Source organism: Rana temporaria, chromosome 8 (genome assembly GCF_905171775.1).
Source record: "Rana temporaria chromosome 8, aRanTem1.1, whole genome shotgun sequence".
Classification (NCBI taxonomy): Eukaryota; Metazoa; Chordata; class Amphibia; order Anura; family Ranidae; genus Rana; species Rana temporaria.
In genome coordinates, this window is record NC_053496.1 from 151,411,089 (window position 1) to 151,423,519 (window position 12,431).

Sequence of the window (12,431 nt, forward strand, 5' to 3'; positions counted from 1 at the left end):
ATCTTGGGCAATTCAGAGTAGATACACAGATACAGTGGGGATCGAAAGTTTGGGCACCCCAGGTAAAAATTTGTATTAATGTACATAACAAAGCCAAGGAAAGATGGAAAAATCTCCAAAAGGCATCAAATTACAGATTAGACATTCTTAAAATATGTAAAAAAAAAGTTAGATTTTATTTCCATCATTTACACTTTCAAAATTACAGAAAACAAAAAAATGGTGTCTGCAAAAGTTTGGACACCCTGCAGAATTTATAGCATGCACTGCCCCCTTTGCAAAGCTGAGACCTGACAGTGTCATGGATTGTTTTCAATCATTGTCTGGGAAGACCAGGTGATGTCAATCTCAAAGGTTTTAAATGCCCAGACTCATCTGACCTTGCCCCAACAATCAGCACCATGGGTTCTTCTTTTTTTTTTTTTCTACATCAGCTTCCAACCGGGTACTGGAGACCAGCTCATGGTCGAATGCTTGCCATCGTCTCCGTTTGCAATATCGCATCATCTGTAGAATTATGCCTTTCCATGACAAAAGACGAGTTAACTTTTAAACCCTCTCCACAGACATATATATTTATTTGCCTCAAGATAAGATCACAATACCTTTGAATTTTAGGACAGGTCCACCACAGATGTGCCATCGTTCCCCTTTCTGGACAGCCCCGCCAACACTATGCGGGCTGATCCATTCTGTATTTACTAATTTTATCAGGGGTATTGTACCACCCAAAGATGCATTTATAATTCGCCTCGGCGGTTCGCATGTCAGTCGCTGACGAATGGGTTAATTGCATCATCCTTTCAAGAGTATTTTTCCCTCTAGCAGTGCCCAACTCCCCCTCCCATTTCTGAACAAAATAGGGTTCACCCCGTGCATCTAACTTTATAAGTAATTTGTATAATTTTGACACAGTGCCCCTTGAGTTCTCTATTCTACATAATTTCTCTAGTGGTGTTAACTCCTCCCCAGTCCGTAGAGGGCGGGGGAGGTGTCGAACAAAATGCTGCAACTGAGAATACCGCCACCTGTCCAGATTCCACCAGTCGGTTCGTGATTTCAATTCTTCATATATCCTAATTTCACCATCTTTTATTATGTCCCCCAAGTGTACTTCCTTTTTTTTTAATCCAGTTCCCCCCAATTTTTTTTCCCCTGGTGCGAAATATGCATTTTCTTTTAAGTTAATTAGTGAAGAATTATATTTCATATCCAGTTGTGCCAAAGTCCTATCCCATGCTCTCAAAGTGTCTCGTGTTAAATCAAAAACTTTATTGTTTAAATCTCTACATTGTGCAGGAATCCAAATTATATTACTTAAATGTGCCTTAGCTTGTGCTTTTTCTATTTGAACCCACCTCTTACCTTGCCTATCTCTGGCCCATTCTACCACTCGGGACAGAACCGCCGCTTTATGGTATTTCCTAATATCAGGCACGGCCAGGCCCCCCCCCCCTTTTTATCTTGTTTTAAGATTGCAAGAGAAATCCTGTGCTTTTTATTTTTCCAAACGTAATTCAAGAGTAATGAGTTCAGGATTCTGAGGTATTGCTGCGGTAGGGCTATCGGGATCAATTGGAATTTGTAGAGTATTTTAGGTACTAAGATAATTTTTATCGTATTAATGCGACCTATCCAGGATATGGGCCTATTGATTATTTTTTTAATCTCGTTTTTAATCTCATTTAAGAGAGGGATGAAGCTTATTTTATAAATCTTTTTCACCGAATTAGCGAGCTTAATACCCAGGTATTTTCATTCTTTTGTCCAAGAGAAATGACAGATCTCTTTCAACCTCCTTTCATCCTTTTTATTTAAGTTTATATTTAGAATTTCAGACTTTGTAACGTTAATCTTGAAATTTGAAATATCGCCAAAAAGTAATGAAACCTTAAAAGAGGATATCATCCGCAAACGCCAAAAGTTTATGTTCCTCCCCCTCCACTTTGACCCCATTAATCCCGGGGTCTCTGCAGATCGTGGCTAGTAACGGTTCTAGGGATAGGATAAAAAGTAAGGGGGAGAGAGGGCATCCCTGCCTTGTACCATTCCTCATTTCTAAGGACTCCGATAGAGTGCCATTAATTTTGATTTTTGCCGAAGGGGAGTGATATAATGTTTTAACCCAGCTAATAAATCTCTGCCCCAGTCCCATCGCCTCGAGGGTTAGGATCATGAGTCCCCAGTCTACCCTGTCAAATGCTTTTTCGGCATCCACTGACAGGAATAGACCTGGGGACTCATTCTCTCTTATTTTTTGGAGTAAAAGAAGTGCTCTTATCCCGTTATCTTTGCCTTGTCTATCAGGTACGAAACCCACCTGATCCGGGTGAACCAGAATGTGTAGACACTCTTTTAATCGCTCCGCCAGAATTTTGGCAAAGAGTTTTATGTCTGTATTTAATAAAGAAATTGGCCGATACCCTGAACAGCAGGAGCCGTCCTTCCCCTCTTTTAGAATTAATGTAATTACGGCTGCAAGTGCTTCCTTACTCATGTCATACTCTACCCCGAGGCCATTAAAGTAATTGCACAATTTCGGTATTAAAATAAAATATAATAAAATACGGTAAACCCGTCAGGTCCTGGGCTTTTCCCCCCCCGCTGAATTTTTCAAGGCCATCTTGATTTCTTCTTCAGTTATTGGTCTGTCTAGGCTCAGTCTATCAATGTCCCCTATCTTCATAAGTCCTGCCCCTTCTAAGACGTTTCGAATTTTAGCCTCTTTTTCTCCACTTTTCCACCTATTCTGGCTAATCGTATACACCTCTTCGTAATAATTTTTGAAAGTTTCTACTATCTTTTTATTAGTATACACCAACTCCCCATTTTCTTCTTAATTTTCTCTATGTAATTTCTCGTTTTCTTTTTTTGAACCATTTTGGCGAGATGTTTACTGGGCTTATTACCCCATAAGTATCTCTCTCTGGCTATACTGTTTAAACTCTTATTAGCTTCTTGATCTAGAATCTCCTTGAGTTCATCCCTCTTTAACGTTAGAGCAAAATACGTCTCTTTTAGACCCCGATTTTTATGTTTTTGTTCAAGAGTCGCTATTTCTTTAAACAAGGCGTTGAGTTTGGCCATTCTCTCTTTTTTCTCCCTCACCCCCTCCGAAATTAAAATCCCTCTGATATAGGCTTTATAGTGGCACTGGAGATCCCTTCCGTGTCATTCGCTAAGAAAAATTGTTTAAGTTCTTCTTCGACCCTTCCTACCCTTTCTTCATCTCTTATCAGATCTTCATTAAGGTGCCAAGGGGGATGTTGATCCATTTGACCATGGGTTCTTCTAAGCAGTTGAAAACTGAAACTGAAAATAGTTGACACTCACAAAGCTGGAGAAGGCTATAAGAAGATAGCAAAGCGTTTTCAGATGTCAATATCCTCTGTTCGGAATGTAATTAAGAAATGGCAGTCATCAGAAACGGTGGAAGTTAAAGCAAGGTCTGGAAGACCAAGAAAAATATCAGACAGAAAAGCTCGCAGGATTGTGAGAAAAGCAATTCAAAACCCACGTTTGACTGCACGATCCCTCCAGAAAGATCTGGCAGACACTGGAGTTGTGGTACACTATTCCACTATAAAGATATACTTGTACAAATATGGGGCCAGATTCACAGAAAAAGTACGCCGGAATATCTGCTGATACTCCGGCGTACTTTCAAATTTGCCGCGTCGTATCTTTATTTGTAATTCACAAACAAAGATACGACGGCTTTTGGCTAAGATCCGACAGGCGTACGGCTTCGTACGCCTTCGGATCTTAGGATGCAATACTTCGGCGACCGCTGGGTGGAGTTTGCGTCGTTTTCCGCTTCGGGTATGCAAATTAGCTGTTTACGGCGATCCACGAAGGTACGCGCGTTCGTCGCATTCTCTTACGTCGTCGCTAGTCGGTTTTTCCCGTCGCAAACTTACGCCTGCTATTTCATGGCTTAGATTTAGACCAGCCATTTTAAAGTATGGACGTCGTTCCCGCGTCGAATTTCAATTTTTTTTTGTGTAAGACGTCCGGGAATACGAAAGGACGTAACGCACGTCGCCGTTCAAAAAACACGTCGGGGCACCGTAATTTCGCGCACAGCACGGCGGGAAATTTCCTAACGGAGCATGCGCAGAATGTTAGGCGCGGGAACGCGCCTAATTTAAATGGTACACGCCCCATTTGAATTAGGCGGGCTTGCGCTGACCTATTTACGTTACACCGCCGCAAGTTTACAGGCAAGTGCTTTGTGAATCAAGCACTTGCGCTGAAAACTTGCGGCGGTGTAACGTAAACGAGATACGTTACGCCACAGCGCAGGTACCTGAATCTGGCCCATGGTCTTCATGGAATAGTCATCAGAAGAAAACCTCTTCTACGTCCTCACCACAAAAATCAGCGTTTGAACTTTGCAAATGAACATATAGACAAGCCTGATGCATTTAGGAAACAAGTTCTGTGGACCGATGAGGTTAAAATAGAACTTTTTGGCCGGAATGAGCAAAGGTACGTTTGGAGAAGACAGGGCACAGAATTTAATGAAAATAACCTCTGTCCAACTGTTAAGCATGGGGGTGGATCAATCATGCTTTGGGGTTGTATTGCAGGGAACATTTCACGAGTAGAAGGAAAAATGGATTCAATAAAATTTCAGCAAATTTTGGATGGTAACTTGAAGTTAAAGAGAGGATGGCTTCTACAAATGGATAATGATCCTAAACACACCTCAAAATCCACTGGGGATTACATTAAGGGGCGTAAACTGAAGGTTTTGCCATGGCCTTCACAATCTCCTGACCTCAACATAATTGAAAATCTATGGATAGACCTTAACCACTTAAGACCCGGACCTTTAGGCAGCTAAAGGACCCGGACAGTTTTTGCGATTCGGCACTGCGTTGATTTAACTGACAATTGCGCGGTTGTGCGACGTGGCTCCCAAACAAAATTGGCGTCCTTTTTTTCCAGAAATAGAGCTTTCTTTTGGTGGTATTTGATCACCTCTGCGTTTTTATTTTTTGCGCTATAAACAAAAATGGAGCGACAATTTTGAAAAAAAAATCTATATTTTTTACTTTTTGCTATAATAAATATCCCCCAAAAATATATATTAAAAAAAAAATGTCCTCAGTTTAGGCCGATACGTATTCTACCTATTTTTGGTAAAAAAAAATCGCAATAAGCGTTTATCGGTGGGTTTGCGCAAAATTTATAGTGTTTACAAAATAGGGGATAGTTTTATTGCATTATTATTATTTTTTTTTTTATTACTAATGGCGGCGATCAGCGATTTTTTTCGTGACTGCGACATTATGGCGGACACTTCGGACAATTTTGACACATTTCTGCATGCATTGTTTACTGTGAAAATGACAATTGCAGTTTGGGAGTTAACCACTGCGCTGAAGGGGTTATGTATGACCTCATCTGTGTTTCTAACTGTAGGGGGGTGTGGCTGTAGGTGTGACGTCATTGATTGTGTATCCCTATAAAAGGGATCACACGATCGATCACGGCGCCACAGTGAAGAACGGGGAAGCTGTGTTTACATACAGCTCTCCCTGTTCTTCAGCTCCGGGGGACCGATCGCGGGACTCCAGCGGCGATTGGGTCCTGCGGCCGTGGTCACGGAGCTTCGGAGCGGGTCGCGGGGAGCGCGCCGGCGACCCCACGGCTGGGCTTAAAGAGCCACGTACATGTACGTGGATGTGCCCAGCCGTGCCATTCTGCCGACGTATATCGGCGTGAAGGGGTCCTTAAGTGGTTAAAAGAGCAGTGCGTGACAGACAGCCCAGAGATCTCAAAGAACTGGAAGACTTTTGGAAGGAAGAATGGGCAAAGATACCTCAAAAGAATTGAAAGACTCTTGGCTGGCTACAAAAAGCGTTTACAAGCTGTGATACTTGCCAAAGGGGGCAGTACAAGATATTAACTCTGCAGGGTGCCTGAACTTTTGCAGATGCCATTTTTTTGTTTTCTGTAATTTTGAAAGTGTAAATGATATAAATAAAACCTAACTTTTTTTGACATATGATAAGAATGTCTAATCTGTAATTTGATGCCTTTTGGAGATTTTTTCATCTTTCCTTGGCTTCGTTATGCACATTAATACAAATTTTTACCTGGGGTGCCCAAACTTTCGATCCCCACTGTATAGTATTATGCAGCTGAAGTTACTGTATATGTGTATTGAAACCTCTGTGCTTAGTGTGAACAAGTCCAAACATTTTAAAATTAAGGGCCAGATCCACGCAGATCGGCATCATTTTAAGCAGGCGTAACGTATCGTAGTTGCGCTACGCCGCCGCTACTTTGAGAAGCAAGTACTGTATTCTCAAAGCACTTGCGTCTAAAGTTACGGCGGCATAGCGTAAATTTGTCGACGTAAGGGCGCGCAATTCAAATGGATAAGATGTGGGCGTGTTTTATGTTAATTCTACTTGACCCCAAGTAAAAAGCCGAAAAAAGCCTTACGTAAACGACGTAAAAAATGCGCGGACGTACGTTTGAGGATTGGCGTATCTAGCTAATTTGCATACTCTACACGGAAATCAACGGAAGCGCCACCTAGCGGCCAGCGTAAATATGCATAAGACGTACGTCAGTCGGATCAAGCCCACATTCAGTCTTATCTTGTTTTGTGGATACAAAACAAAGATACGACGGGGCATCTTAGAACTTACGCGGCGTATGAATAGATATGTCGGTGTAAGTTCTTTGTGGATCTGGGCCTAAATGTTCATCTCAGAGAAAGCAGCAATCTAAACAGTATTTGTATACCCGAACACTCAAAATAACTCAATACATTTAGTTTATTGTAGCATATATTTTGCACAGACTATTTTGCACTTATTGGCCCAGATTCAGGTAGAATTTGCCCCTTTTTTACGGAGGCACAGGGCAGCGTTTTTGCCCTGCGCCCCCGCAAATTTACTGCACTGCGCGCGATTCACGGAGCAGGAGCTCCGTAAATTGCGCGTGCGCTCTTTAAAATTGCCCTGCGTAAGGGCGCCTAATGTAAATGATCCCGTAGGTGGCGGGAATCATTTAAATTAGGCACGCTCCCGCGCCGAGCATAGAGCGCATGCTCCGTCGGGAAACTTTCCCGACGTGCATTGCGGCAAATGACGTCGCAAGGACGTCATTTGCTTCCAAGTGAACGTGAATGGCGTCCAGCGCCATTCACGAATCACTTACGCAAATGACGTGAAATTTAAATTTCACGACGCGGGAACGGCGGGTATACTTTAGCATTGGCTGCCCCTACTATTAGAAGGGGCAGCCTTACGCTAAAGACGCCGTACGGAAACTCTGTAACTTGCGTACGCAGGGCCCACGCAACATTGTGAATCGGTGTTAGTATGCAATTTGCATACTATACACTGAGCACAATGGGAGCACCCCCTAGCGGTCATCGCAAGAATGCAGCCTAAAATCTGCGTGGCATAAGAGCCTTATGCCACGCAGATTTTAGGCTGCAGTCGGCGTTATGATGTTCCTGAATCAGGAGCATTCGTAACGCCGGAGCAAGTCAGCAATTGAGCTGCGTAACTATGGTTACGCAGGCGCAATTGCTCTCTGAATCTGGGCCACTGTGTGTATGAGATTATAATCATTTAAAGGCGACAGCGCACCTAATTAAATGTTTATAGCTGAAGTAGTATGCAAATATTGTCTTCACCTTTGGATCTGCCCCACCTTCTGAGCTTCTCTGCTGTATCAGGTATTTCTGACCAATATTGAGACCTAGTAGGTGGTGAGGCAAGACAAAATTAGTATTTTACAGCAAAAGTCAAGCTTTTTTTATACAACTTCATCTGCTTCTATCTCTGTACCTACTGATAAATGTCCTGTTTTTCATGTTCTCTTTGTAGTTTGCACTATAAATAAATAAATAAACTATTATTTCTTATTTCTGCAGTGCTATGGAGTGTGCTCCCTCGGCTTAGAAAAGCTTCCATATTTAATCACAGTGTATGGGTTATCAGCCTCTGTCTTCTCCACCCTCGCCCTGTGTTTCCTTCACCTACCACGCCAAATCCCCCTGACTGGGGGTGCCATAGTGCACATTTGCATCCTGATTGCCTTGATGTTTTGGAGTCCACAACCCAAGCTGCAAACGCAGGGGCCTGCGCTTTATGTGATAGCAGTGCTTTGGGGTTTGGGCAGTGCCCTGAATAAGACCGGCCTCAGCAGTGAGTGATATGTTGGGGTAATAGTATGGGTGTTGGGGTGTGGCGGATGTAATGTTATTACCTAACCAACTCGAATTTACTAAAATATGATTTGTGATGGATGCTACAGCTTATTAAACTTGATTTGTTTATATATATATATATATATATTGCCTGGCTGAATAAGCCTGATACATTCAGTAATATCTTGCAAATAGACACCATATGCCCATAAACCTTGTGTTAGATTCAATTGTCTTCAGCAGAGTGAACTCTACTTAGCTCTTTATCAAATGAAGCATGGTTCACGGCTGTGTATTAAAATATGTTTATTTCAGATCAAGTTGTTTTAGAATGGTACAGGCATTTATCTGATTGATCTCCAATTGGGGGTTAGGCAGGGCCGTGTGTCTTGTTGGCTTCCAATGAATAATGGCCAAAATGTCACAAAACCCTCTTTCCCCAACTATGGAATGGAAGCACGAGCAACAAGAATTGGAACTTTAACCTGTAATCATGAGATCAGGACCATTCAGGCTGATTCTACATATTTTATTTGATGGCCTCTAACTGGCAAACAGGTATAGCTGTCATCATAATTTTTTTTATTGATTTTTACTGTCTTCTCTCCAGTTTTAATAGGGATGTTCTATGAGGATAAAGAACGTCAAGACTTTGTATTTACCATTTACCACTGGCTCCAAGCTCTCGCCATATTTATTGTCTACTTGTGGGCAGAGCTGCCAATGATGGTAAGAAAATCTAATTTACATTTTACATACTATATTTCTTTTAGAAATATTCTGTTTTCATTATTTTTACTTGTATAGTTTACACATAACTTTGCTTAGCATGATGTGTCTAAATGAAATGTAAAGCAGTTTGTATGCATTTCCTTCATATGATCAGATTATAATCAGAGTTTAAAAAAAAAAATGTAACAAATCATTTTCTTTTTAGTTAATTTTGAAAGTATATACCTTTGCGTTTGAGTCGAGGACGGGGCTTAGGGGCATTTCTAATATGATACACTGGGCTGGGAAGTACTTTACCATTTGGGCATTAATCAAAGTAGGACCCATGTTATGAAGCTACCTGCTTCCTGTTCAGACCATGATCACTGGACCTGGCAAAGGGATATCTTCCAGCCTCAGCTTTTTTGCAGCTTTGAGATGTCATAAGACCAAATGCGGAGAGCCTCAAAGGTAGGTGAGGTGAAAAGGTGTAAAAATAAACCATCAATCACCATGGAACCATGGTCCACTTTGCATATTAGACTTTCTTCCGTGTATGAAAATCTGTTCCTGCTATCGCCTGGTTCACTTTGCCCCTTGGACAAGGTTTCCCAGTCCCTGCTACCATTTTACTTATTTAGCAAATAGAAAGTGTTTTCTCTAACAATGCAGATGCACTTTACAAAACTGTATCCTATTAAAATCCCTGTTTCTTTCATCATAGGCCAAACTTGGGATTATGCTTGCCTCAGCTTTAATTTCTGTCCTTTCCTATCTCTGGATGGAGCGTAAAATAAGCTCTAAATGTAGGCCCCGCATCCCCAAGATCCCTGCCCCTCGCCACAAGATGAAGGGTTACCGCTACTTGGAAGAAGAAAACTCTGACGAGTCAGAATCGGAGGAGGGGAATGAAAGTGGTGAGAGATCTGGAAGTGAAGCGGAAAATGACGAAGAAGAGCAACCAGCTCGAGCCCGGAGGAGGCGCAGGAATGAAGAACACTGCTATAAGCAGGCAATAGATGAGGAGTAATGCAGGAGGAGGAGTAACCATTTCCCCAATCCAAAAAGACAAAAAAGAGAATACAATTGGTTGGGGTGGACAACAGACAGTTCTTTCTCCAAAACATTAATGAGGCCCTTTTTCTTTTAACCACTTAAGACCCGGACCAATATGCAGGTAAAGGACCAGGCCCCTTTTTGCAATTCAGCACTGCGTCGCTTTAACTGACAATTGCACGGTCGTGCGACGTGGTTCCCAAACACAATTGGCGTCCTTTTTTTCCCCACAAATAGAGCTTTCTTTTGGTGGTATTTAATCACCTCTGCGTTTTTTATTTTTTGCGCTATAAACAAAAATAGAGCGAAATTTTGAAAAAAAATCAATATTTTTTACTTTTTGTATTAACAAATATCCCCCAAAAATATAGAAAAAAAAGTTTTTTCTCTTCCGTTCATGGACGGACACAGCAGCAATTGACCTTAGGTTATATATCCTTCCTTTCAGGAGAGACTAGGCAGAAAAAATAGCACTTCAAGTGTTAAAACACTTCTCTCAGTACAGCACCTCGCAGAGGGAGGGTCCCCCGGGTACATCCCACTCTCTGCCTCATGCAGCTCCAGTTTTTTTCTGCCTAGCGTTAGGAGAAGACATGGCCCTTCTGGAGCCCATGTGCTCTGGAGATTTTTTGCGATTTTTTTCACTTTATTTGATTTTTTCCTGCATTTTTGGATCCTGGGATCTACAATCAACTGCTGACTGGGTGACAGGCTGGATCCTCGATCCTTGTAGTCCCCCCATGTTCAGCCATCGAGCGTGTGGCAGCCTTTAGCTATGCACTGGGCCGTCCACGACATGCCCCGTTGCTCCAGGGGTGGACAGTGAACTATATGCTACAGGGCACACATATGACCGGTCTCTATGGCTGAGTCACAGTGTGCCGGGCTGACAGCCATGCCGTATCTGCTGCGGACGTTGGGTCTTCTTCCCCGCTTTCTGGGTGGCGGTCGTGAGGTGGGGGGTCCACCTGGGGGGCTTCGTTACTACCAGGGGGCTGCGCTGCTGTGGGATGCTATTTTTTCATGTACTTTATGGTGCCGTGTGTGCTGGGGGGGGGGGGCCTGCAGGGTCTGGTGCCTTTTACTGTGTTCTGCTGTGTTTGTCACTGTGTTTTTAAAACGCGTGTATGGCCGCCATTTTGCCACTGACGCGCCTTTTTTGAATCGGCGGCCATTTTCTTGTAGCCCACGTGCTGTTTTTCTGCATGTCTGCGGCCATCTTGGAAAAGTTTTTGGTCTCTAGTGACCAAAATAACGGCGCCACAGCTCTCAGCACACTTCCTGAGGGACGGCACAGCACGGGCAGCGTTCTCAGCTTCTCAGCAGCACTGCAGCCTGGTCGGGTGGTGCTCTCTGTTGCGGCTGGGAGGGTGACCTGTGGGTCCTGCCTTGCAGTACAAGGGAGGCATATATGGTGGGTCAGCATGGCGTCCGAACCGGAGGCTTCTACCCCAAGCATGCCAGAGTTAACCCTTAGTGCCCCTGTTCCTGCAGCCTCGGTGGATACTATGACGGCAGTCCTTGAGGCGTTTGTTGCCGGGATTGAAGCGGCGAGTGGCCAGAAGGGGGGTAAAAAGCACCCCCTCCCTATGGCTTCTTCTGGGGATGTCTCTGACACGGCCCTGCTACTGCACCTGGCCCTGGTTCCGTCAGGGTGAGGATGACTCTGCTTCAGGGTCAGCGCATGATAAGGCGTTGTTGGAGCTCTTATCACTGCGGTGCGGGATATTCAAAAACTTGAGGATTGTGCGGAGGCATCAGACATGCCAGTCCCTTTTGGGTTCCGCAAGCCACCCCCCACCGCGAAAGTGTTTCCTTGTGTTCCATATCTGGACAAACTGTTATACAAGGAATGGGATCAGCCACAGAAGGTTTTGCTGTTCCAAAATACTTTGCTGTCAGTCCAGACTGAACAAGGCCACCACGTTACCTGTGGAAGGGGCTCCCGTTTTTTTCAGGACCCCGCAGATAGGAGAGCTGAGGCTGTGGCTCGCTCCATGTTCACAGTGGTGGGTTCGGCGGTGAGACCGGCTTTGGCCGGGGCTCTGGTGTCGCAGACACTTACCGAACGGGCAAAGTCCTTGCTGCAGGAGCTGGAGGCGTATAATGCTCCTGAGGCCTGTGTGGACCTGGCCGACCAGTTGGTGCAGGGCCCAAAGTTGGTCTGTAAATCGGCCCTGGATACGCTCCCCTTGCTCTCCAGGGCCTCCGCCTACGCGGTGGTGCTACGCCGCCTTGTGTGGCTGAAGTGTTGGTCTGCGGACCATTCTTCTAAAAAGGCCTTGGTGGTTTTACCCTTTAAGGGTGAACGTTTTTTTGGGGCGTCCCTGGATGACATCATAAAGGATGCCACAGGTGGTAAGAGCACTCTGCTCCCGCAATCTGGGAAGGGTAAGGAGCCTCGCCATAAGCAAGGGTACTCTTTTACTACCCCCAAGCGTGTTTTTCGCCCGCCAAGTGTGGCAGGAAATCATTTTCAGGG

General features: G+C 44.0%; 1 protein-coding gene across 2 annotated transcripts in view; it reads left to right on the forward strand.

Moving 5' to 3' along the window:
- Positions 1 to 10,107, forward strand: part of UNC93B1 (unc-93 homolog B1, TLR signaling regulator) — a 259,616-nt gene extending 249,509 nt beyond the window's left edge. For both annotated transcript variants that reach the window (XM_040320883.1, XM_040320884.1), the window contains 3 exons: positions 7,907 to 8,180; positions 8,793 to 8,911; positions 9,618 to 10,107. In XM_040320883.1, the coding sequence (XP_040176817.1) occupies positions 7,907 to 8,180; positions 8,793 to 8,911; positions 9,618 to 9,923 (699 nt within the window). In that variant the 3' untranslated portion in view covers positions 9,924 to 10,107. The remainder of the gene's footprint in view (positions 1 to 7,906; positions 8,181 to 8,792; positions 8,912 to 9,617) is intronic.
- Positions 10,108 to 12,431: the final 2,324 nt, after the last annotated feature.